This window comes from Malaya genurostris, chromosome 3, assembly GCF_030247185.1.
Source record: "Malaya genurostris strain Urasoe2022 chromosome 3, Malgen_1.1, whole genome shotgun sequence".
NCBI lineage: Eukaryota > Metazoa > Arthropoda > Insecta > Diptera > Culicidae > Malaya > Malaya genurostris.
Genome location: NC_080572.1, coordinates 204,858,896 through 204,884,651, shown reverse-complemented (window position 1 = coordinate 204,884,651; position 25,756 = coordinate 204,858,896). Strand labels below are relative to the sequence as shown.

The window sequence follows — 25,756 nt, the reverse complement described above, 5'->3', positions numbered from 1 at the left end:
TACGGTTCAATTTTTGCGATAAAAGTAATCCTTTTCAAGTAAACAAACTCGACCAATCAGAAAGTCACTCGCACGCAACTACAAATAGGGTAAAGTGGTTAAACACGCCGCACTTTTCTTTAAATTAAGATAAAATGAACGCAGGAAGTAATGGGCCGTTACTGTGAATATTTTGAAAAATACTAAAAACATCAGATATTAATCGAATGTATTTGTATCGAGTTATTGGCACCAAAAGAAAACTTGTGTTGTGAATTTTTTTGAAGTGACTAAGGCAAAAAGGTAGTACTTGTTCTTGATGGGAAAAAAATGTGACTGTAAATGTATTTTTGTTATTCGTTAAGCATTTTTACAGAATGTAGGATCGAAAATCGAGAAGAAGAAAATTGAAAAATTTCTACTGTCCTTCTTTAACACATTTCATGACTGCTTCTACATTGTTGGGTGACCGCAGATTGTGTATTACATTAGCCTTCCTTTCTTATCGGGTAGGAATTCTGAATGCTTGCTGTTAATAAGAAACAAAACATTCTTCGATCAAGATAATGCGCATTTTACGCAACGCATTCCATTTTGAAAAGGCGGCATCTCTCTCATAGTTTTTGAGAGAGCATCTCTCAAAAGGCGTACTATCGGTTATAAATACTTACAGGCAAAATTTAATTCGCTAATTTTAGTTACCTACGTAGCTACCTATGTTACGTATTCAGTTAAAATTTACAATGCTATCGCACTACCAATAAAAACAGTGCCGTTAAAACCGTATCAAAATTAGCAAATGAATATGGTCTTGTTGTAATAATTGCTTTTAGCGGTTGTAAAGTCCATATCATTCGTTTTGGGTATATTTTTAGTACAACAGTCACAACACGATTGAATGCGTCACGTTTTTTTTTGTAATGCCCATAATCACACATGACGTATTCCGTGTCGATATCAGTCCGGGCGGTCGGACTAATCTTGACCATGGATTAAATCAGTTTATCGGTTACCGTTTTCTACTGGACTATCCCTAAGGTAACATCGAGTGAAGGTGAAGCGACTGTTTCAAATTGAACCAAGATATTGGTCAAATGAAAACTTTTGATAAAACGATTACGTTCGACTAATTGATAAAATTTCCTCGATTGACAGTCCCTAGTCATTTGTTAACGGTCTTTCCCGGCGGACGATAATATGTCTGGTTTGTTGCAGCAGCTCGGTGGCATTTTGGGCGGTAGGTTTTGGCATCGGTTATGGCAACTTCATGCCCTGTCAGTCGCTTCATCGCACGTTTTCTGTATTTTTAGGAGTGGTGCTTTTATTTTGCGGAGGAATACACATTGGATGGAGTATTTTCCATCTGTATATGCCCGGAAACAAGTGGGCTGTCGGAATAACTATCGATCAATACAGATTTGCTATTTTGTCATTTTTCACCGGAGTAGGATTCATTTTGTTGATACTTACCTTTGCCAAAGAATGGCTATCGAGCAGAATTTGGTTGGTGAGTTGTATTTATCTTGACTATGCATTGGAACGAAACGATTTACTTCCTCTTTTTCTTCCCATCCCAGATGGCATCGTCTTTCTTTTATATGATTAATGGAATATTTTTCATAGCCCTGCCAACAGACTATCCAACCACGGTCGCTACACGAATAATAGCAGGTGTGTGAAAATGTAAGGTAGAACTGAAAAGTTTTGGAACTTGTTCTATTCAAACGTATTTGTGCTTTGTGTTTTTGCATGTAGTTTAGTTTTAAATGGATCATATTCTGACATTTTAATATCATGATTAATAACTAGTAGTTATTTACATTTTTCTAAGGATTTTTATAATAACTTCATTTATATGTTACTCACTGTTCAATTGACGTCACGAATTACTTCCGAGATGTCCTATTGAACCAAAACTCTACGCGTTTGTGTTCTAAAAAAAAAACAATCGAATCGAAGGTTACATTGTGAAACATACAATGTTGTTTCAATTACAGGTGAAACATTCAATGCACAATTCGAAACAGAAGTATATAACTAGAAAAGGATACAATAAGAATGAGTAGAACAAATGGCAAATACGTTATCTTGAAAGTATTAGGCTGATTTGTGGTAAATGAAATGAGAAAATTGTGCATGATGGAATGTCGTACTTGCATACCACTTTATCACAACGACTTAGCAGACTTTCTCTACACGAATGAAAGACGTTGATGATAGATAGCTTAATCTAAATTGTTCAAAGTTGCACAATCACTTGAGTTATTTTGATTTTCGATTATCAATAACAACTGGGGAGGTTTCGCTATATCACTTATCAGTGGAGAAAATTTTTTATGAGTCGCAATTTTCAAGATAACCCCGTTCACAGATAAAATGGACAACGAGACGTGTGAAAGGCGAGTTATTACTATGTGAATAAGTGTGGTTACATGATAAACAAAAAAAGTGACTGTCGATGCTCTCGTATAGCTTGGATATACAATTCGGATGTGACTCTAATAGTGCTTAAGCAGTTCCAAATGAATGAATATGTCTACAACGAATAGTACAACATAGATGAACACAAAAAGTAAAACTTGAAGCACGAATGCCGAGAATTCTAGATATTCTAAAATAATTCGTTGGCGACGTTTGTTAAAGATGTGCACGTCGGAGACAATGCTTGTTGAGGACGAATGAAAAAAAATCGAGGCATTGTGAAATTTGACAGTACTTTTTCAACCGACCCGATTCTTGGCATACAAAACTATTGCATTGGTAGTGCCTGGAACTTGAACCTACGACAACTGCCTCGTAAGGGCAGCACTCTATGCATTGAACCGCTTTACTTCCAAATGAGCACGCATATTTTTCAGTTTTCGCGTTTATCACGGAGTAGAAAAGTTAGTCACATTATGCGGTTCACTGATTATGTGAAACCGGACGTAGGTTCCACAACGAATTCAGGAATTCCGTATGAAACTGTAAGACTTTTTCTTTGAATCCTTAAGTGGAAATCAATTTGGCCATCTTGAAGAAAAGTGCAGTTTTGTACCATTATTTTCAATACTTCCACAAACCGGATTTCTAGGACCGGAATAACCGAAGTTGGTTCGTATGGCAAGCAACAAATATGACTTACAAATTGGAACAGTTTTGAACCTAATTAAAAAGTATTTTTCCCTCTTTTGCTTCGTCGCTTCAGATGGCGGTACAATTTCATTAACACTCATTACAATTCTTAAGGTTTATATGGGACTACAAGACCTTTAATTTGAACTCAAGTTTGTAAAGAACGGTCGCGGTCTGAGAAAAGTAGGCAATCCAATAACTGATGCTCAAATATACTTTCCGGAACCGGAAGTCGGATTAATTTTAAATTCTGAAAGACATCTTAAGATCTTTTATTTGAATTCAAGGTGGTGAAAATCGGTTTAGATATCTCCGAGAAAAGCTAGTGCACCAGAATGCTACTGAATACACATGTACATTTTGCGTACTTAATCAGCTGATTCTAATGGTATATGACACTCGGGCCTTCGGGTCTCGGTGCAAAGATTGGGTTTCGCAGTGATTGTATAACCTTTCCATATGAAAAGACCAAAAATCCGGTGTAATAATATTTCATACTGGATATTGATTATGAAGACAAAGACTTTGCACAATATTTAATCGGTTGATTTAATATCTCATGCTCTATTTCTATTGAACCAATTAAACGAAATCTATCAAACGAAGCGAAGCTGAGTTTCTTTTACTTTTATATATGTTAGTCAAGCTAACAGCATGAATTAGAAGATAAAAAAGTAGTAGGATTATTATTATTATTGTTATAATGTTTATCATGCAGACTAATTTTCATAACAGTATTTTTTCTCATAAAAACGTTTATTTCATAGGCAATATACATAAGTTTTTCTTCGCCGTGACATCCACAATACATAGTACTTTAAACTTAATACATTTCGAATATCATATTAGTATGTTGGTATTCATTAGTTAATCTAAATACTGTTCTTATCAAGTCAAAGTCAAAGTCAAAGTCCTGGCATTACATTCCTTTTGTGGAATTTGGCCTTTCTTTTTCAACAGACTTCGTAGCCGATTCTCAGTGTACAGAATCATTGCATGGCTAGTACTATGGATCCTACTGACACTAAGAATCCTTCCAGGTCGGGGCTCGAACATACGACACCTGGCTTGTAAGACCAGCGTCCTATGCATTGAACCGCCAACCCGGGACGAGTTCTTATCAAGCGAGTTACTATTTTAAATTACAATAAATAAAATACATTTATTTTGTACATGATCTTATAACTATTTCAGGTTTGTTTGTATCAGCTCATCACTTTTATTCAATATCATATAGTTGGCTATTGGTTGAACTCATGGAAGAGAAAACAGTCTAACATAAAATAAAAATTTAAATTTGATCTCCAATGGATTTAATGAAATGATAAAGAAGTTCCATGTATGTAAGGTCACGACAATCCAGGAAGAAAACGCTTCAAATGATTTAGAATAAAATTCTGAAAATGATTTTGAAGCGTCCTCCCTGGTTTAGTACAAATGAGTTACACAGACTCACAAATATGGAACCATTAGATGTAATGTCTAATAATATTATAAGCAAATTCCGACAAAAATCGATGCAATCTTCAATTGAATCAATTCGCTCTCTGTATTAGTTAGTAAGTTAGTATATAAGTTCCTTTTCCCCATTACACAATACAAGTAGGTTTAGAATTTTCCCTACACAAAAATCTCAGAATTGCGGAAGCAAATAATGTCCTCATGGTAATAACCAAATCATATATATATATATATATATATATATATATATATATATATATATATATATATATATATATATATATATATATATATATATATATATATATATATATATATATATATATATATATATATATATATATATATATATATATATATATATATATATATATAATAGGGCTGAAAAGTCACCACTTGTGGCTGAACACCCAATTTAAATCTTAATAATTTAATTTTAACTCATATTCCAATAAATAGTTATTTAAAAAAAAACGGTCACGACAATCTCAAGAATGTCGCGAACTGGGACATTGGATAGTCTACCCTGAGTACGCAAGGAATTTATTAGTTGAGATCTGACATCACGATACTCCACGCATGTCCAAACGACATGATCAATGTCGCGATAACCTTCGCCACAAGCACAATGATCAGTCTCGGAAAGGTCCAATTCGAAGGTGATGTGCATCTAACGAGTAGTGATTGGACATGAGTCTGGACATCACACGATTGAAGTCTCTACTCACATCCAGTCCCCTGAACCATGCCTTAGTCGATATTTTAGGGATAATTGAGTGCATCCACTGACCCAGATCATCTTTATCCCAAGAAGCTTGCCAGCTGGCAAGTGTTCTTTGGTGAGACGCGCTATACAATTCGTTGAAAGCAATCGGTCTCTCATAAATTTCACCCTCAATAGCACCACGTTTGGCTAAAATATCGGCTCTTTCATTGCCTGGAATGGAGCAATGAGCCGGGACCCAAACTATTGTGATTTGATAATTATTGTGCAATATGTCGCTCAGGCACTGTTTTATTTTGCCCAAGAAAAACGGTTCATTTTTGCCAGCAGCGTTTGAACGAATGGCTTCAATTACACTCAGACTATCTGTGAAGAGAAAATAAGGGTTTGGAGATGATGTGACGATTACACTCGAACTATAATGAACTGCTGCTAACTCTGCTATATAAACAGATGCAGGTTCTTGAAGCCTAAATGAGACCGAAACATTATTGTTGAATATACCAAACCCAGTAGCCTCTACAATTCGTGATCCGTCCGTGAAAAGCATTTTCTCAGAGTCAATATGCCTGAACTTACTTGCAAATATTTTTGGGATTTCCATCGAGCGTAGGTGTTCCGGGATTCCACGCACTTCGCGCTGCATGGATGTGTCGCAAAATAGAGTTGAGTCAGGGACATTTTGGAGGGTGTCACGGATAGGAATATATCTTGAAGGATTGATTTCCTGTGACATATGGTAAAAATAGACTAGCCTTTCGAAGTTATTAATAACTAGGGGATTCAGTACCTCAAATCCTATTAGCAGTCAAGACTCATTGTCGAGTGCATGCAGCCTAAAGCAATTCGCAAACAACGATACTGAATTCGCTCCAATTTGATAATATGAGAATTTGCAGCGGAACGAAAGCAAACGCATCCATATTCCATCACTGAAAGTATCGTTGTCTGATACAATTTTATTAGATCTTCCGGATGAGCACCCCACCAATATCCGGTTATTGTTCGAAGAAAATTTACTCTCTGTTGGCATTTTGTTATCAGATACCAAATGTGTCCTCCCCACGTGCATTTGGAATCAAACCACACCCCGAGGTATTTGAAAGTCAAAACCTGTTGGATCGTTCTTCCCATCATATGAAGCTGCAGCTGCGCGGGATCATGCTTTCTTGAAAAGACGACCAGCTCTGTTTTCTCCGCAGAGAATTCGATACCCAGATGAATAGTCCAAACGGACAAGTAATCTAAGGTATCTTGAAATGGTTTTTGCAGATCAATAGCTTCGGGTCCAGTAACTGAAACCACGCCATCATCTGCCAATTGTCTTAGTGTACATGGGGTTACTAAACAGCTGTCAATGCCATTCACGTAAAAATTATAAAGGAGCGGACTGAGGCATGAGCCTTGCGGGAGACCCATGTAGCTAATTCTGAATGTTGCCAAATCGGCATGTGAAAAATACATGCACTTCTCTGACAAAAGGTTGTGCAAATAATTATTTATAACCGGTGGAAGTCCATGTTGGTGGAGTTTGTCTGAAAGAACATCAATGGAAACTGAATCAAATGCTTCTTGTCTAAAAATACAGATGCCATTTGTTGTTTTTGAGCGAAGGCAATTTGGATGTCAGACGAAAGTAATGCAAGGTAATCATTCGTCCCTTTATTTCTTCGGAAACCAAACTGAGTATCTGACAACAAACCGTTCGTCTCGACCCAAGTGTCGAGATGTCGTAGAATAATTTTTTCGAACAATTTTCTGATGCAGGACAACATTGCAATGGGTCTATATGAGTTGTGATTGGAAGTTGGTTTCCCCGGCTTTTGAATGGCGATAACTTTCACTTGCCTCCAGTCAGGTGGGACAATACTTTGCTCAAGAAACTTGTTGAACAATTCCAACAAACGTCTTTTTGCAAGGTCGGGCAGATTCTTCACCAAGTTGAATTTAATTCTATTCAACCCAGGAGCGTTATTGTTACAAGACATGAGTGCTATGGAAAATTCCATCATTGAAAAGGGGCTATCAATGGAATCATCATTTGGAGAAGACTCCCTAATAATGCTATGCGTAGGAACAGAATCTGAACAAACTTTTCTCGTAAAATCAAATATCCATCGATTCGAGTATTCCTCACTCTCGTTTCCTAAGTTACGATTCCTCATTCGTCTGGCCGTATTCCAAAGAGTGCTCATTGAGGTTTCTCTTGACAAACCTTCGACAAAATGTCTCCAATAGCTACATTTTTTGGCCCGAAGTATGCTCTTATACTTGGTTTCTAGAATTTTTGTAAATTCTGAGGAGTTCCTCCTCCTCGTTTTAAATACTATTTGCTGTTTTCATTGACATCACTACATCACAGGCACGGTATTATTGCACAAGTAGCTGTAAAAATTGCATATGCATAGCGAAGCATGAAGTTCCAATGTATGTTTATTTCTTCAAATAAATTTAAATTCATTAACTGCGGTCGCACTTATCATAAAATAGCTAAGATTTTTATCAACCGCAGCACTGTTTTTTTACCATAATCATATACCAGTAGAGACATTCGTAACCGTTTCGTTTTCTTTGTAGCGTGTATGGAATAGAACATAGCACGCATCGTGGGAGTTGTGTTTTATTATTCCGCGTTGCACGTACCACTGTGTACCGGTGTTGTATGTTATTGTCATTCTATATGGCGGTTTGAAAGCTTTGACACTCATCGCCCTGTAACTGAGGAACCGGAAGTCAGATCCGGATGGAATTTCACACTAGCTTTTGAGACATTGTAAGCTTTAGTTTAAACTAAGATTTGTGAAAAGCGTCGCTGAGAAACCGAAGTAAGTTCTACTTTCGGAGTTTTTCTTCACTACTTTAGGTGCTTCCGGAACAGGAAAAGCAGGGACCAGTATTGCCGAATGAAATTTATATGGCCTGTACAATAAAAGAATTTACCACAAAGGTTTATAGGATTTGAATCTGCTTTTGACCATTTTAATTTCATTTGGATCTGATTTCCGGTTCCGGATTTATAGGATAAAGTGTGTTAAAAATGTTATACTATCACTTGAAGGGGTGAAACAAAATACGTAAGAAACATGTACAGTGGCTCAAATCAGTGGACGGCCAAACAAATCGATTCTGGTTATTCATTTATATATCAAAGAAAACTAGTATGAAGAATACCACAGTATTGTATATGAGAGTTTGATTGATATAAAAATAGCTTCATTACACCTAGGTAGATTAAAACAGGTGTTTTTCTCTGCAGCCATTTGCGGTGAGCACGGTATTTCAAAAACTAATTATTCGATTAATTCCAAATTGATCGTAATCGAATTCTTGCGTAGTTGAATGTTAAAATAAAGTACTAATGGAAGTTTGCATGTTATTTTAATAATATTTTTTTTTCGAAAATTTTTCATTTTTCAGGTTTTGGACATGGGATAGCTCATCTCGTAATGTCTATATACATAGGGGAAATAGCATCAAAGCAGTATCGAGGGAAACTGATTGCTATTCTGACGGCTTCGATCACGACAGGAGTGGCAGGTATATTTCTGTGTTGTATTTAATGACCTTTACGTTTGATAAGTGCTTGCTGTTTTAGTGTTTGCCCTAATTTCAATGGGCACCACTAATCTGATATATGTTATGGAGCCGGCCATGCATCCCAATCGAGCACTGGGAATCATAATATTGCCGTTGAGCCTCGGAGCAGCAGCGCTGGCATTCTTCCTGATGGTGGAATCGCCTATTCGCATATTAACGGTTCGGAAGGATGAAGCTGCTGCGGGAAAAAATCTCAGATATTTGCGAAACGAACAGCTAGACACAGCTTCCACCACCCAAGAGTTCAACGACATGAAGTTGTTAGTGGCCGAAAGTAGTATGCTTTCTAAAATGTTCGTCACGGAAGGAAACTTCAAACCGTTTCAGCTAGTTTTGACGTTAAAGCTAGCCAATTTGCTTTTCTTCAATTACTCCATGAATTTAGCAAAAATGGTGTATATGTCTGCTATGCTCGATCTAACACCAACCTCTCATAACTGGGCTCCACCGATTTTGATGCTGAGTAAAACGGGTGCTAGTTTTTTCACAATACTTATCATAGACGTATTGCCACGACGGTTCCAGTATGCCATCAGTTCAACCTTCACTGGAAGTTTTATGCTAGCATTTGGTATTGTGCTGGCAACACATGAAATCTTGCAGCCATGGGTAGCCCCCTTCCTGTACATCACTGCAGAAGTGTTTAATGCCATGGGCATGCTGCCCGTAACGGAAATCTTGCTGTCGGAGGCGTTTCCTCCGAAGAAAAAATTGCTTTCGATTGCAAGTGTTCTCGTTTGTGAATATGTCGGGCACATGGTTGTTTACATAATATATTTTAATGTGCCGAGTGAACCTCAGAATACGTACATTAAAACCATTGTTTTCGGCTCCGTTATACTGTTGAAATGTTTGATTGCAGTTTTGGTGATACCGGACACGAGGAATACGAATCCACGGGAAGCCGTTCAATTATTTGCACATAAATAATATCGATCATATTAAACGCCCTTTATAAGCCTGATCAGCACAAGAATTTAATGTTCCATGTTTCACGTTGGTATTACTGTGAATACCAAAAACAAATTCACGCGGATGACAAATCCTTGTATTACCTTTATTAAAATATGTAATGATCACTTCAGTTTTCAATTCGTCAATAGAATTTATGTTGAATTGAAGCTTCTAAATGAAAGTATAGATTTTCAAGTTACTAAACCGTCCGCTATAGTTCTGGACTTCTTAGACTTGTTTAGATAATTGGTGCAACACAGGTGAGCAGATTTCATCCATACAGAGTATACTTACACTGCGTGGAGTATTTATTAGAAATATTTTGTTTGCATATATACAAGAGAAAATACTCAATAACTTGATAGATTCGTCATCGCATGGCATTGTTGATTCGGGCAACAATACAAATTGTTAATTCATATCAATATTGTAAGAACATATAGCATAACAACCAAATATAAGATTCGTAACTGATACTACTAACGTTTCGGTTGTTGTTTTGTAATTTACTTGTAAGACAATAAAAGACAAGGCTATACCTTCTTATGTGATTTTCGGTCAAGATACAAGAATTCCGTGCAAATCACTTGTTACCTATGACAATCAGATGGCCACATGTCAATATTGCCAAAAAGCTGTTCACTACGGTAAACCATGTAGAAACATTTTTCGAGTCCCGGAGGGCCGAGTATCATATACCAATCGATTCAGCTCAACGAACTGAGCAAATGTCCGTGTGTGTATGTGTGTGTCTGTATGTGTGTTGTCAACAAAGAGGTCGAGAGACCAATCAAACTAGTCGCAAATGAAATGTCTTCCCATCACCCAAAACGCTATTGAATGGTTTTGAGCAGAGATGATATTTCACCAGAGTGATACACGCTGGTGTCAGATTCTTGTCCACAGCGAGGATGCAAAAAACGAAGCATCGCACAAAGAGGAAAGCGCACTTCTTCTCAGTGTCGCATAGACAGCATTTGAGTGTGTGCTTGTGGTTAAAGCAGCTGGCGCGAGTGAAACACATTCTCTTCGCATGAATCGCTCTCACGCGCTCTCGTCTAAATACACCCAAGTGAACACGGGCGTGATGGTGAGCGAACACTTCTGTGAACTTCAATTAATAGAGAGTAGATCTGGCCTTGCAATGAAAAATTTGAAAAACCGAAAATTTTGCGATAAATTGTTTTATTTTGCTGATTTTGCGTGTCCACGCTTCTTCTACGCAAACCATACACCAGAGTGTTCACCGGCGTGTACACCTCTGTGAAAGTATCTGCATCCACCTCAGAGAATTATTATTCAGTGGATGAGGTAAAAGGAAATACACAAACGCACTCATGATTCGTGCACACTTTATACAATAGTGGTGTACATATGTGAAAGAGAAGAGCTCTCGTTGAAGTTGTCAGTGCGGGGGGAGAAATTTTGCTTGCTCTTCATCGCACAGAGGAGATGGACATCTCTGGTTTTGAGATAGGATGTTTACTTTTTGAGTTATACAAAGTTTTATGTCAAAATTTTCAGTTTTTTGACAATATTTGTCACACTTAACCTTGAAAACAGAATATGTTTCCAGACTTAGATTCCGCACGGTAATAGCTATCCGACAAGCCATAGATTGTTAAAATCCGTTCATTTTTAACGGAGACATTCTTATGTTAGCGACTTTTCCCCCTATATTCCAGTAGAAGGAGTTTTAAGCGCTGTATGACAAAGCAATGCTTGGAAGCAACGTGAAACACGATTTTTTATATTGTTACATACAATTGTTTCTAAGTACCAAACAGACTGTGTACAGCATCATTTTTCATGACATTTTGCCTCGGACCGATTTTAGCACGGTTCGTTTTTGGCAACATAATCTTTCGAATATAACATATGTAAACCAGATGATGGCAGTATTTTCGAGTTGAAAGCAGTTCCATAATTATATTGATTTAAACTACTTACAGCAATAAATGCTGGAAGAACATAACTCCCATATACCATCAGAAGCAGTTCGTCGAGATCAGCGTGTGTGACAAATAATTTTACTCAATTTTCTCGGAGATGACTGAACCGTTTTCTACAAACTCAGATTCAAATGAAAAGTCGTATACTCCCAAATAAGGTTCCTGAATTATGTTTGGTTCCGACCTCTGGTTCCGGAGCTACAGGATGATATGTGAAACGAAATTAAGACTGAGTAAATCATTTTTTTCGTAGATGGCTGAACCGATCTAAGATTCAAATGAAATCTAAGAATCATCTAAGATTCAAATGAAAAGTTTTAAGATTCTATAAAACGTCTTGTTTTTCTGTCAGATTCAACTTCCGGCTTCGGAGATACAGGGTGATTAGTATAAAAATGTCTATTTCACATAAATTTATCAGGTTTATCGGGTTAGCAGATTTGGATAGTTGATAACCAAATAAACTTATTTCATTTTTGGTTGTATTCAGTTTTCGTTTCGGAAGACACCCAAAAATTTAATTCGCACTACGATCCCTGAAAGATATCTAGATTGATTTTCAAACATTTTGAAATAAATGTAAACTATACAGCTACTCAGGTGAATTTGTGTTCGGCTACACCGATTTTCGAATTTCGGTTCCAGTATCGAATCGTTTCTCAAAGCTCAATCGTTTTCTCAAAAAAGCCTAATCGAATTTCAAAAACATTTAGATTCATATTCGATCCGATTTGCAGTTTCGACACTACAGGATAATGAGTGATAAAAATCTGAAATTACCGCTTGAAACAACGGTCATTAAAAATTTAAGAAATTCGTGCAAAGCAAATTTGAAACTTAGAAACGATTACTTGAAGCGTAAACGCTGGTGAAATCGTTTATTTCATTTTTAAATATAGGGATTCATTAGACAATGTAGTTAAAATATCGTTAAATTGCGTTTTCTTATTTTCGAAAACCAAGCTCAAGCTTAAAACATTATAATTTTATGTTAGTTAGTTTCATTTTACTCTACTGCACTTTCAATGTGTTTGTATTTTCGTGTAACAGTCGCTGGAAAATATACCATGCATAATCCGTCAATTTCCAAGTACATATCTCTGTCATAGAAAAAGCTAAAGAAAACTTACTGGCCACGCAAACGAACGAGGAAATTGATCAGACAAGAATCACTCCTGCATAGCGGTAATCTTTCATTTTTTTTTTACCTGACAATCCGACCAGCTGCACGGTTCAATCCCCCCACGAGATGAAATGTGTCCTGGCGAAACGTCTGAATGAAGCTGTCTTTGAAGAATCGATCCGGTTTTTTTTCCATACGTTCGGATTCGAATGCCTTATTAGAGAGGGGGAAAAGCTCCAATATAGTGGATCCAACCAAGGCTCGATATGCTTTGACGATCCCTAATACGTAATAAAAAAAAAGAGGAAGACGAGAGCAAACAAAAATGACTTCTGCTGAAATGGTCGAAATTGCGGCAAAAAATGAAACGTTGCAATATTGTAAAGCTTTTTTCGATTATTAGTTTTTTGATTGCATTTGATCCAGGGCAGTTGGAAGCTTCGAAGGGATGGCCATGGAAGCGACCATATGAGCAGAACACTCGAACGATGGCAGGGACGGCATGCAAAATGAAAAGCAAACAAAGTTTTATTTAAATCAAATGTTTTCTTTTGTTTGTCTTTTATTTGCTTGTCATTCGTATGATTCATCCATGGCTTAGGTTAACAAAAATATCGTTTAGTGATACATTTGATCGAATTGTGTCTTATTCATTTCAGATTCCATTGCAGCATCTAATCGATATGAGCGTTTTCGTTATTTCTGTTTGATATTATCCCCTGTGGGTTGAGCGATTCGGGGTGAGACGAAACTGTCAGTTTATTTGTATCGTTAGACATTCTTAAAATAATGCTTTTGGAGTCGCTCATTTATCCGTTTGTTTGATTCAGCAATTATGGTTGCAAATCCTCAGCTATAGTCGAACTCTGACTAGTAAATAAATGATTACCTTATAATACTTTTATTTGCTCACATCTGTTTTCCTTAGCAAATGTATATTTTTTTTACAAATCATCGCCTGCTTGTCAGTTGTCTCAGAGCAGCTGGGGTTGATTTTATGTACATCATGTTGGCATCTTAGCAACAACTGTTGTCATCCCAACTTACAGTGGCGATTGAATTCACCTATTAGTTACATTCAATAAACAACTGATTTTGCTCGTTTTATCACTATTATGATACATTTCGCTGTCAGCCTAGTTTAATTACACTCTAGTTATTCTCATATGTTGTATTGATCAATAATTCCATTCGCAACAAAAAGCGCATCTGTTTTCTGATTCCTAATATCTGCTAGGGTTTATAGCTTTTTTTTAAAGAATTTGAATTGGTTTAACATCCTATTAGTCGTTTGGTATGCTTAATAAATAGTTCACTAAATCATTTCGTGTTCTTCTAGGGGTCGCGTTCGAATATGTCACTACAGACGTAAAGGTTTTATTTTGGTTCTGTAAGGATATGATGTTCATGGTTGGCAACTATATTATCTGAGTTGGTTTTTTTTTGTCTTTACGTTGCAATTTGACTATAGTATCACTTGCTTCGAATTTCGCGTTTCCAATGTACAAACTTACGGATATGTCGGGTCAAATCAGGCAGGGGTTCAACCTTCCAGCGTTGATATGGGGAGTGGAGATTTTATGTTATTAACGTATCCTTGTTCATTTACAACTGTTCTGTGAACCTAACATCGGGTAATCGGGTTTATAGAAACAATTGGTTTGCGACGCAGTACGAGAAGGTGAGCGATGAAGTAATGCTGACAATTTTGACTAGCACGTAGTAGGTGCAACCGTTCCATCGTAGCGACGATGCTGGAAAGAGATGGAATATGTTTTAGTTTTGATAGATGAGCGGTTGAATTTTCTTCATGTTCTAATTTTAGGGATCATCCTTTTAGCACAGATAACAGACGTACAAGTCTAGCGTTCAATATTTATCAGAAACATAACTGGCATAACATAACGAAAAGTTGATTCATCCATAGAGATGATTGAAGTAGTTAAGCAATCGCTTATTAATTTGATATAAACTAGTCCGAACGTTGTGACGAAAGCAAGCACGTGGTTTTTAGTTTTGCTTGGGTTGCTGAAGAAAACTTAATTTCATTAACACAAACGAGTTGTGTTTGCCCCACCTGTTTCTATCACATTGATCGCTTATGGGTACTTGCATTAGATATGGCATACATTATTGGTTATTCACGCACGCAAACTCCCACAAAAGTGTGGTTTTCTAACGGTTTTCTAATGAATTTTCCTGTACCTTATCTAGTTCTTTTTAGACAGTTCTCTCTTGATTAGTATTGAACTTTCAGGAGCGTCTTTTCTTCGAATGAAAAATAGTGAGTCAAAATTAAAAGAAGGTCTCAAGCGAATACCAATCCGCTATTACCCGTAACATTAAAATATCGAAAAACCTTGTTCTAGTAGTAAAAGTTAAAAAGTCGATGCCACATTGCAACCTTTGTTGCATTTCTCATATAGAAAGGCTATGCAATCAGTGTGGAAACCGACTTTTGTATGTCATATACCATTCGACTCAGCTCGACGAACTGAACAAATGTCTGTGTGTATAAGTGTGTGTATGTTTGTGTGTGACAAATATTGTCACTTACTTTTCTCGGAGATGACTGAACCGATTTTCACAAACTTAAATTCAAATGTAAGGTCTTAAGATGCCATAAGAATATCTCAATTTTCATTCGGATCAAACACCTGCTTCTTCAAAACTCTTTTCTAAACTTGTTTAAATTGTGGTATTTCGGGAAATTCCTGCTGTTATATATAGGAGAAATAGAATATCACTTCGCCTAAAAAGTAATTCCACCGAATGGACCGAATGCCATTTCGCCGAAACCAGCAATTGTCTTAATATCGTAATTGGAATTGATTTAAAATAAAGACAAATGAAAGATAATACCATTACTGTCCGTTTTTTGACGAAGTGTCCCTTTCGACGAAATGGTCCGTTTAGCTAATTGACCCTTTCGATGAAACGACTTTCGACGAAATGGCATTAGGCGATATGACTTTATGCGAAATGGCTTTCGGCAAAATGGCTTTCGGCGAAATGACCCGCTCTCTCATTACACCACTAGGTGAATCAAAACATGTTTTATTTATTAAAAGAAAATTTTTATTTCGCACTATTTGTTGACGGAGAAGTAAGGCTCACTATTCATGCTCTCGTCAATTGATTCGACGTCACTGTGGTTGCGAGAAACAACATGGGAGATTGACGACAATTGTTGGTTTGTTTAGCCATCAACTAACAGAATCGTCGAATTGGAATATTTTTTAGCAGAGATTTGTAAAAAAAAATTCAACACTCGTCACCTTATAATCTCAGAACCTGAAGCCGGATCTGAGTAAAATTTTACAGCCGTCTTCAAGCCAATAAGAGCAAGCTCCGTTTTAGAATATTTGACTACCAGAAACCTGAACCCGGTATAGCAGAAGTAAGTTTGCTTGGTCATTTACTGACAAGTTCTGCACAGTGGAGAAATTTGTTATTCAATTTTAAAGAAAATGCTGCTCTTTATATGATCGGTTCTGAAAAAGCATTTTTGAAATTGATATGTTTACGTAAACCACTCGGAATCAGAACTGAATAAAATTCAGGAACTTTCGATGAGATTTCCAAACCCTTTTATTTGAACAAAGATCTTCTAATTCGTACCAGTAAAAACTAAAACAGCAATTTTGAGTAAATCTTTTTTACAGTGAGTTGTTTACTTCTGTCAAGTTTCAAAATTATTCATACAGTGGTTCCTGTCATGTCGAAGCAACAAATTGTCCGTTTAAAAATTTCTTGCATTTACAATAAAAAAGCAGTGGTAGCCCCATATCGATGGATTGCTAAAAAGCTGAAAAAAGTAAGGGAGTGATCATAAAAGTTGTTCAATTGACAGAAAAATGGCCCAGAAAAAGGTTCAACAGTACAAAACCCGTCCATACATGTCAATTCGAGATGTTGCTAAAATGTCCAATGTCACATATAAACATCATTTGAAAATTCGCCCCTTTACATGAAGTTGCTATTTAAATCGTGTTGCATAGTGATGGAAGTATATGTCGTTGCCAAGTCCAATTAAGATATTCCGGACGATGTTCAAAAGAAGATATTATAGAAATTTGCAAAGAATTTACAGATAATTTACCTTCCGAACAGTGCAATGACACAGAAAAGTGCTCTGTTTTAGCCTGATTTAGCATCCTACCACTACGCTCATATTTGTGTGGTACCGTAAATTTCGTGCCAAACGATACGGGCTCATCAAATTCACCGAAAACTCGCCTATTTGAAAAATTGCTGGCATTTATGAAGACGGAACTTCACAAGCATCACAAAACAATCAAAAGAGAGCTGGAGTTGATCAAAACTTGGGTAAAAAGAACAAAAACGCTATAAAAATTGGTTGTAAAAGAAATTTGATGGGTGGAGTGAAAGGTAGATGTAGGCTTTCGGGATGGGAGAATCTTAAGAAATTTATCGAAATTTGAGATATTTATGTAGGATAATGAAATAAAACAAGAACTTTCAGTTTCGATTGTCGGTTATTTCCAGGTTAGCATGTGAAATCTGCCTCAAAGAGAATTGCTTCCGTTATTCACTGGAACATCAATTTACGCGCAGAGCCGGGGGTGCGTAAATTAAATCGCGTTATTTCAATTTCAATTTCGCGTATAAAAGGTTTTTCAAATTTCATTTGATTTTATGTTCTGAAACTATGGAAATGCTTAGAGATGTTCCAAGATCCAAGAACTACTTGGAATATTGTCCTTAGGGACTACACTGTGTCACAGCATGAACTACAACGGCTAATAACTTTTTTGTTTGTCGTTCATACTTTTATAGCAAAATATTGCTTACTTGTCTATTTATAGCTGTTCCAGGTAGGTTCCTATTCGTCCAAGAACTTCGGTGAAAACTGGTCTCAAGATCTATTCGAACATTCAGCAGTCTTTGTATAGTTTTTCAATGGTGCTCATAGTCGTGGAGCTACATAATGCTTACTTGTGTGTTTTGATATTTTTTCGGAACATACCCAGTCGTCCAACTTCAGTGAGAACAGGTCTTAACATCTACACGAACATTCAGCAGTTTATGTATAATTTTTCAATGCTGTTCGTAGTCGTAGGGCTACAACTCAATCACAATTGTCCTATTATTGGCATGTGGTATCACGAATATGTACCGTGAACGATAAGTTTGCTAATGCACTTTGTTACACTGGTAGATTTTAAGACTTGAACTTCAGGTAGTTTTTGGATGGGTCATCGGTTACGTTGGTAGACCTTAAGGCCTTTTCCGAGGAGGTTTTGGATGTGCAGATCTTATCACAGTATGTCAACTCTCTGCGATTTTACTACGAGTACATACCGCACTCAATAGTCATATAAAAGTGTATAATTATAAATTTTGCGTCTTAATCGATGTAAACTTCAGTTAAATCAACTGTGAAGTTAATGATATGACTTCCCAGAGAACCACAAATCGCATAAGGTAGCACGAATTAGATTGTTTAAAACGCGGTTCATAATCACCATCGCATAATCATATAACTGAAGTTCATATTTTTCCCCATATGATGCTATCGCACAAGGTTATTGCGACGATGAGCACACAATCGCATAATTGTTTGAACAACCTCGCCGTATACAGAATTGAACTCGCATTACTTCCATAAGTGTTTGGCTGTACATGATATCCAAAATTTGTCTGAATTATATTGCATTGTACGTAAAACCCCTCGCACAGGATGATAATTCCTAGCATCCAATGCGATTGGATGCTAGGAATTAGGAGGTAGTCAACCGGAGAAGTCATTTTGAATTTCGGCATAATACAAATGCAAATGTTTTAGCAATAATAATAAAAAAAGAAATGATCGAAGCTCTTTTGTCATTTTATCATCTCACAAAAAATTACAAATTTCGATATTTTTTATGCCAAATTTGCAAAAAAACTCCCCTTAATTTTGATGAGAGCAATATCAGTATGACCTTACTATCGAATACGCTAATTTTAAAATATCTAACTATGTAGTTCCGAAAGATTCAATCAAATATAAAATTTTGCAATTCTCGATCCTCGATGTCAACTAATTGGGTCTTTGTCGTTTTAAGTCATTTAGTTCCCATACCCCCTTTTTCCACCACATTTACTTTACTATGTTTCTTTCATTCTCTTCCGTAACATCGCCATCATCGCCTACGGAAGACCGCTCCAGTCGATGACCAATATGCGGGCCACCCGCCAGATTTTCGTAGCCTAGTGGTGTTTTCCGCGGACGCACAGGAACAAAAGAATACGACCACCATCGACAAATACCCCGGTCATCTAGACAATCCCCGTGTAAAATTACAATGTACAATTCATGGAATTATCCTAATTTTAAGTACAGTTAAGAAATACTCTTGTTATATCAAAACAAGAGCATAAGCTGACAACTACCGGAGTATGTGAACAGAATCAGTAGAAGAAATGTGATCAAAAGAGTGTGAACAACAGTGAAAATATTTTTGTTTCGATTATAGAGGTTTTAATCGTCAAGTTCTTTCACATATTCGGGCCAGAAAAACTTTCTGACTGGGTTGGGAATCGAAACTGTCCCCTTAAGTGAAATTATTGGTAATCATAGGATTAACATGTCGGTCAATGAGTTCCCGATCTGACAGACAGATGGCGGCACTAATTAAAAATCCCTCTAGCATTCAACTTTCATGACATTCGGTTCATTATTTTTTCAAAAATAGAAACAATAGAGAACAACGATTCTCTTGTTTTGACAAAACAATTGTTAATGAAAAGCTTCGATTAGATAATTGAAATTGGTTAATGAAAAGCTTTGAATTATACTATCCGGGTCTGCTTGCACTGAAAATTGTTTCAACAGTTCATTCCATTGTTATGGAATATAGAAAGGTGAAATATTAGGAGTTAGCTGACATCGTACGACTTATAGTAACGATGGCTATATATCATGAATTGAATAACGAATCGCTGCCGCATCCACCATATTCGTCAGATTTATCCCTTGCTGACTGTTTTCTGTTTTCGGATTTGGAACGGAAGCTTGCTGGAAAGAGATTTACATAGTAAAGACTGTCCCAGAAAGTATGGACGCAACCAAAAACCGCTGCCATTTCGCAATGGTTCAGAATCTGTTAATTTTCATGGCTGCGTCCTGTTGTTTACACGCTACTCTAACCACTTGTGCAGTTGTTTATTCAGTTTCATTAGTTTGTTTCGAAATGCAGAGCAACGTCGAAAAATTGTGTGCAATTGCGGACTGTCACTGAGAAAGATAGCAAAAATGGAAGAAGTAGTAAGTGAAAAAGCCGTGCGAAATGCAATCAGGAAGTTCGGTGAGGATAACACCGTTGAGAATAAACCGAAAACGGGTCGAAAAAAAGGTCCTGCTAACCCTCAGTTGGATAAACGTATACTGAAGGTGTTCGAGCAAAAGAAGGACGGAATTTAATGAGGAACGTTCGCAAGAAGGGGCGCCAGCTAGTCTACAATGGCTAAGTAGCAAATGTTGAGAATAATAAACCGGATTGCTTTGCGCCGATATGTGACAATGGACGAAACCGGGATCCATCATTACACTCCGGAGTCGAAGCGATCGATAGCCGAGTTGACTGAAGAACCAAGGTTAAGACCTCAGTATTTTGGGATGTTCATGGAATTTTGTTCATCGACTACCTTGAGGAAAGTAAGACTATCAGTAACTAGCGTAACAAACGACTCCAAATGAAGAAAAAAAAATTGCTCTTTCGGAAAGACAGACGAAAAAAAAGTACTTTTTCACCGTGTCACAAGTCGTTCGCTACCATGGCGAAAACGCATAAATTGGGCTGCCACACCAACTATATGCGCCGAATTTGACCCTCAACGACTACTACACTGCTAGAAAATGTAAAAAAAAACGTACATATGACGTAAATTTCAAGCATGTCGTATTTAAATCAGTAAAATTGGTTGTGACGTCGAAGAAATAATTCTTTTCTACTTATTTTGGATTGTAAATTTAGATAGGTTCTGACCCTTCTTTTTAAGTGTACCGAACGAGACGTGAATTAGCATTATTTTTTCGAAGTGTCACAACACCATGCTCCTAGGAGGGAGATTCTACTCCAACGCTTAAACAAACGCTGATTTCGAGGTAAAAAATTAATCGTTCTACGAGAATGGTTTTGAAATGTTAGAGAAGCGCTGGAATGATTGTGTTGCTCTGAGAGGACACTATGTTGATGAATAAAGTTGAGTTCTCCCACTAAAAAGTGTTTTCCTTAGTTAGTTCCCTATTGGTTCTTGTATTAAAAGTGAAGTAGGAATGTTGGAACGTCGTTGAAATAATTGTATTACTCTTCAAGGAGAACGAGGTTTTTGCAAGAAAAGTATTTTTTTCTTTGTCAGGTCGGAGACAAACAATTCAAGTAACATTCCGTCGTTGTTCTTGTGACATGTCAAACTTCGGATAGCTGAGTAGACCGTAATTATTTGTTTCTTTAATGTTATACATTTTCAACAGTGTCCATGGATAATGTAAACGTAGGCGGAAGAGTCCGGTTGTTCGCTCGCATGATTTATTTTGTCCATGATTTTAAGAACCCGATAGGTAAGCGTCATTTTCGAGACATGATTATCCATTGCCAGGTGGTTTAGTTTCCTCGCTTGGGGCTAGAGCATAGATTCGTGTATATAAATCATGTGACCGATCGTAAATCTTCTGGATATTCTATCCATTACGTTCCGGGGAGTATAACTATCTAGGTAACTAACTTTCCGAAATTTCCCCGCCGGAAATCCGTTCCCACCTTCACTCGAAGGCTGGTTGCAACAGTCAGCAGATTTTTATGAAAAGTGAGCCTTTTAACGTCCCTGAGCTCTGTCAGTGTTGGTCCCAGCGAAAAAAAAAAAATAACGAAAGAATCCGGTGAATTAATTTTAACTCTCGCACAGCTTTGTGTGACAGAAGTTCTCCCTTCCCCCATTCACTGTTCCCCCTTTCGTTAGTGTGTGCTCGTTCGGGGGAGACGAAGAGCTTGCTTGCTTCGGTAAGCTCAGCACTACTCCAGTTCATGCCATCAGCGTTAATATTCAAATCCAGTTAATTCAAATTTCCCTTATTTCAGAATGCAATTCTATTCGTTCGGTCAGACAAGTGTTTGTGTGCAGAAACTGGGCTGGGCTTGGCGTATTAAAAATCGGTATCTTCATTTCACAGCCTGAGGCTGCCTTGTTCATCCTCAAAAGTTAAACGTTTGAAATGGTCTCCCCGAATTTCCCCTTTTTTTCATCACACAAACAATGTTCTCAAACGATTCTACTTTACCTTTTAATTTTTTTTGCCTGTTTCAGTGTCCGGAGAAACCGAAAATAATCTGCAAGAATTTGTTCATTCAGCAAATAAGTTTGCCGTTTTGATTCAGAAGCTCGTCTTTTAAAGTGATGACAAGAAAATTAAATTTATTCGAATGTTTGAAAATTGAACGTACTCGGGAACGTATTTTGCACGATTAATGCCTAACATTTCCGGCCGACCAAGGTCAAACCAGGTAACTCAAACGACGTGAATTGCAGTCGGTGCTAAAAAATGGTAGGCCAAATGGAAACCGATGAAAAAAAATGTCCTTTGCACTTACCGTGGGAGTAGCCGAAATCTTTCGGTGGCATGTCGGTGTAGAAGCTCTGTCCGATTGCCAAACCCTTGCGCTCGAACGGGATACCGTTGGGGGAGCGTTGCGCGTAGTTTTCGTCGTTCTTAATTGGAAACAGCACCTCGGGTTGGACGACCTTAATGGTTTCGTTTCGCGCTGCAACCGCTGCCCGGATCGTGGTGACCAGCGAGATGAGGTTTGATTAAACGAGAGCGAACAAGAAGAAACGTAATCGTGGGAATTAATATTAATTAAGAGGAATTGAGACACAAAGAGGCACTAAGAACGTGAAAGGTGTAAGGAACAGAGGGAACTGATAAGGTTTTATTTTTTTTTCGGTGAACAAAGGAATAGAGAGCAAAAACGATGTCGTTTAAATAATCCACTTACCTTCTTTCGGTTCCACTACGTGCGTTATTTGCTTCGATGGTGTCGATGGTAAAGGAATTTCTGGAATCGAGCGCAGTCCCCGAAAAGCAGCAGCGTGACAAAACGTGAAGAAATTGCAATGAAGTTCATTATGAAATTTTTATCTTAATGATTCTCTAAATTGCTCGCATTTTCATTGACCTGTGATCAAGGTGAATACATTAATCCAAGAAATTTCATTAACTGCATGCCGCACTCCGTGGAGGCGCTTGGTCATCAGCACATTATTTTTTTTTTTTCAATGCGGCAACTGTGTTATTATTCTCAAATGTTATGCCATCGGCTATTCACTTACCATAAACACGTATCGAACCTTCTGTCTCCCCTAAGGAGTTTTTCGAAATACACCGGTAATTCCCAAAATCGCCGAGTGATAAATTCTTGATGGTCAGTTTCATGTGTGCTCTGCAACAAACAAGAAATAAAATGAACGCGGGAGGTGAGAAAAAGAAGAAGAAAAAAACACGATGGAAATATAAAGTGGATTAATGCATTAGCTAAATTAGTGCAGCACAGTGCTGCGGTTTGCCGTTATTCTGTGGCGCATTCCGCTGGGATTTTTTTCTGAACTGACACTACAGTGGGTACTCCGGTTGGATAATCGCGTTTGACGTTCAATTAAAATTGATTTCGATGTAACTAGAGTTCGTTTTTTTTTCGTGATGGATATCGACATCAGCGGTTTGGAGATAACCTTGTGAATTTGAACATTGTTGGATTTCTTTGTTCGGTCGTTTCTAAGTTATTAGTGAGAATGGTTTCCTGGCGTCCCGAATAACTTTCCAGAGAAAAATAAACTTGAAAATTTCAGTTTTTCAACTAGATAATGATCCTTTATTTAGTCTCGGTTTCAAAAAGATCATGATTTATACTTTATGTTTCGTCGTCGACTCGTCAGTACATAACAGTTTATACGGTTTACATAACAGTTCAACATAAACTGCGTTTTTCACGCGGATTTCTGAAGTTACGTGTTTGTTTACGCAGATTTCTGAAGTTACGCGGCTGTTTGCGCTGATTTTTGAGGTTACGCGGATTTTCGAAATTAAGCGTATTTTTTCAAGCGGATTTTAAAATTTATTCGTTTTTTTACGCGGATTTCAGAAGTTGCGCGTTTTTTATGCGGATTTCCGAAGTTATTCTGTTTTTTACGCGGATTTCTGAAGTTATTCGGTTTTTTTACGCGGATTTCTGAGGTTACGCGGTTTTTTACGCTGATTTCTGAAGTTAGGCGGTTTTTAGCGTGTATTTCCGAAGTAAAGCCTATGTTTTACACCGATTTTCTAAGTTATTTGTTTACACGGATTTCTGAAGTTACGCAGATTTTATGCGGATTTCCGAAGTTACGCGGTTTTTTTATGCGGATATCTATATTTTTTTCTACGCGGAAATCGGTTTTTAAGCGGATTTCGGAAGTTAGGTTATTTTTTTACGATGATCTCCGAAGTGGCGTGGGTTTTTACGCGGATATCTGGAGTTTTTTTACTCGGATATCGGTTCTTACGCAGATTTCCGAAATTAAGCGTATTTTTTACGCGGATATCTGAAATTACACGGATTTCCGAAGTTTCGCGGCTTTTTACGCGGATTTTCGAAGTTAAGCGTATTTTTTTACGCGGGTATTTGAAGTTATTCTGTTTTTTAATGCGGATGTTCAAACTTACGTGTTTTTTTTTACGTGGAATTCCGAAGTAAAGCATATTTTTTACGCGGATTTCCGATATTATTCTTTTTTTTCACGCGGATTTCTGAAGTTACGCGCCGGTTTACGGTTTTTTAGGCCGATTTCTGAAGTTTTGTTGGCGATTTGTTTACTTGTATTTCTGAAGTAAAGTATATATTTTACGCCGATTTCCAAAGTTATTTGTTTTTTTTTACACGGATTACTGAAGTTGAGCGGTTTTTTACGCGGATATCTGAAGTTAAGCGTATTTTTTTACGCGGATTTCCGAAGTTACGCGGCTTTTAGCGCTGATTTTTTAGGTTACGCGGATTTTCGAAGTTAAGCGAATATTTCAAGTTATTATGTTTTTTACGCGGATTTTAAAACTTACGCGGATTTCAGATGTTACGCTTTTTTTGTCGCGGATTTCCGAAGTTATTCGGTTTTTTACGTGAATTTCTGAAGTTATTCGGTTTTATTACGCGGATTTCTGAAGTTACGCGGTTTTTTATGCGGATTTCTGAAGTTAAGCGTATTTTTTACGCGAATATTTGGAATGATTCTGTTTTTTTACGCGGATTTCCGAAGTAAATTGTATATATTTACGCGGATTTTCCAAATTATTCGTTTTTTACGCGGATTTCCGAAGTTATTCGGATTTTTTTCGCGGATTTCTGAAATTACGTGGTTTTTTAAGCTGATTTCTGAAGTTAGGCGTTTTTTACGTGTATTTCCGAAGTAAAGCGTATTTTTTACGCCGATTTCCAAAGTTATTTATTTTGTTTTACGCAGATTTCTGAAGTTACGCGGTTTTTTATGCGGATTTCCGAAGTTAAGCGTATTTTTTACGTGGATATCCGAAGATACGTGGTTTTTTTACGCGGATATCTGAAGTTTTTTTACGAGAATATCGATTTTTACGCAGATTTTCGAAGTTAAGTTTATTTTTTACTGGGATATTCGAAGTTGCGTGGTTTTTTACGCGGATATCTGAAGTTTTTTTTCACTCGGATATCGGTTTTTACGCAGATTTCCGAAGTTAAGCGTACTTTTAATGCGGATATCTGAAGTTTTTTTTACGCGGATATCGGTTTTTACGCGGATTTCTGAAGTTAAGTGTTTTTTTTTGCGCGGATTTCCGAAGTTACG

The 25,756-nt window shown here is 37.2% G+C and overlaps 2 protein-coding genes across 2 annotated transcripts in view; one reads left to right on the top strand and one right to left on the bottom strand.

Moving 5' to 3' along the window:
- The first annotated feature begins 1,152 nt into the window (after positions 1-1,152).
- LOC131439180 (facilitated trehalose transporter Tret1-like) lies at positions 1,153-9,856 on the top strand. The gene is made up of 5 exons (XM_058609900.1): positions 1,153-1,216; positions 1,290-1,486; positions 1,557-1,650; positions 8,696-8,815; positions 8,874-9,856. The coding sequence occupies exons 1-5, from the start codon at positions 1,177-1,179 to the stop codon at positions 9,803-9,805; spliced, it is 1,383 nt and encodes a 460-aa protein (XP_058465883.1). The 5' UTR covers positions 1,153-1,176; the 3' UTR covers positions 9,806-9,856.
- A 3,574-nt stretch (positions 9,857-13,430) lies between these two features.
- Positions 13,431-25,756, bottom strand: part of LOC131439181 (lachesin) — a 323,974-nt gene continuing 311,648 nt past the window's right edge. The window contains exons 9-12 of the mRNA XM_058609901.1: positions 23,240-23,349; positions 22,906-22,965; positions 22,501-22,680; positions 13,431-14,658 (exon numbers count right to left, since the gene is read on the bottom strand). Of these exons, the coding sequence (XP_058465884.1) occupies positions 14,549-14,658; positions 22,501-22,680; positions 22,906-22,965; positions 23,240-23,349 (460 nt within the window). The 3' untranslated portion in view covers positions 13,431-14,548. The remainder of the gene's footprint in view (positions 14,659-22,500; positions 22,681-22,905; positions 22,966-23,239; positions 23,350-25,756) is intronic.

Coding starts and splice junctions, on each gene's coding strand:
- LOC131439180 (XM_058609900.1), top strand. CDS start 1,177: ATGTCTGGTTTGTTGCAGCAGCTCGGTGGCATTTTGGGCG. Junction 1,217..1,289: donor GCTCGGTGGCATTTTGGGCG/GTAGGTTTTGGC, acceptor CTGTATTTTTAG/GAGTGGTGCTTTTATTTTGC. Junction 1,487..1,556: donor TATCGAGCAGAATTTGGTTG/GTGAGTTGTATT, acceptor TTCCCATCCCAG/ATGGCATCGTCTTTCTTTTA.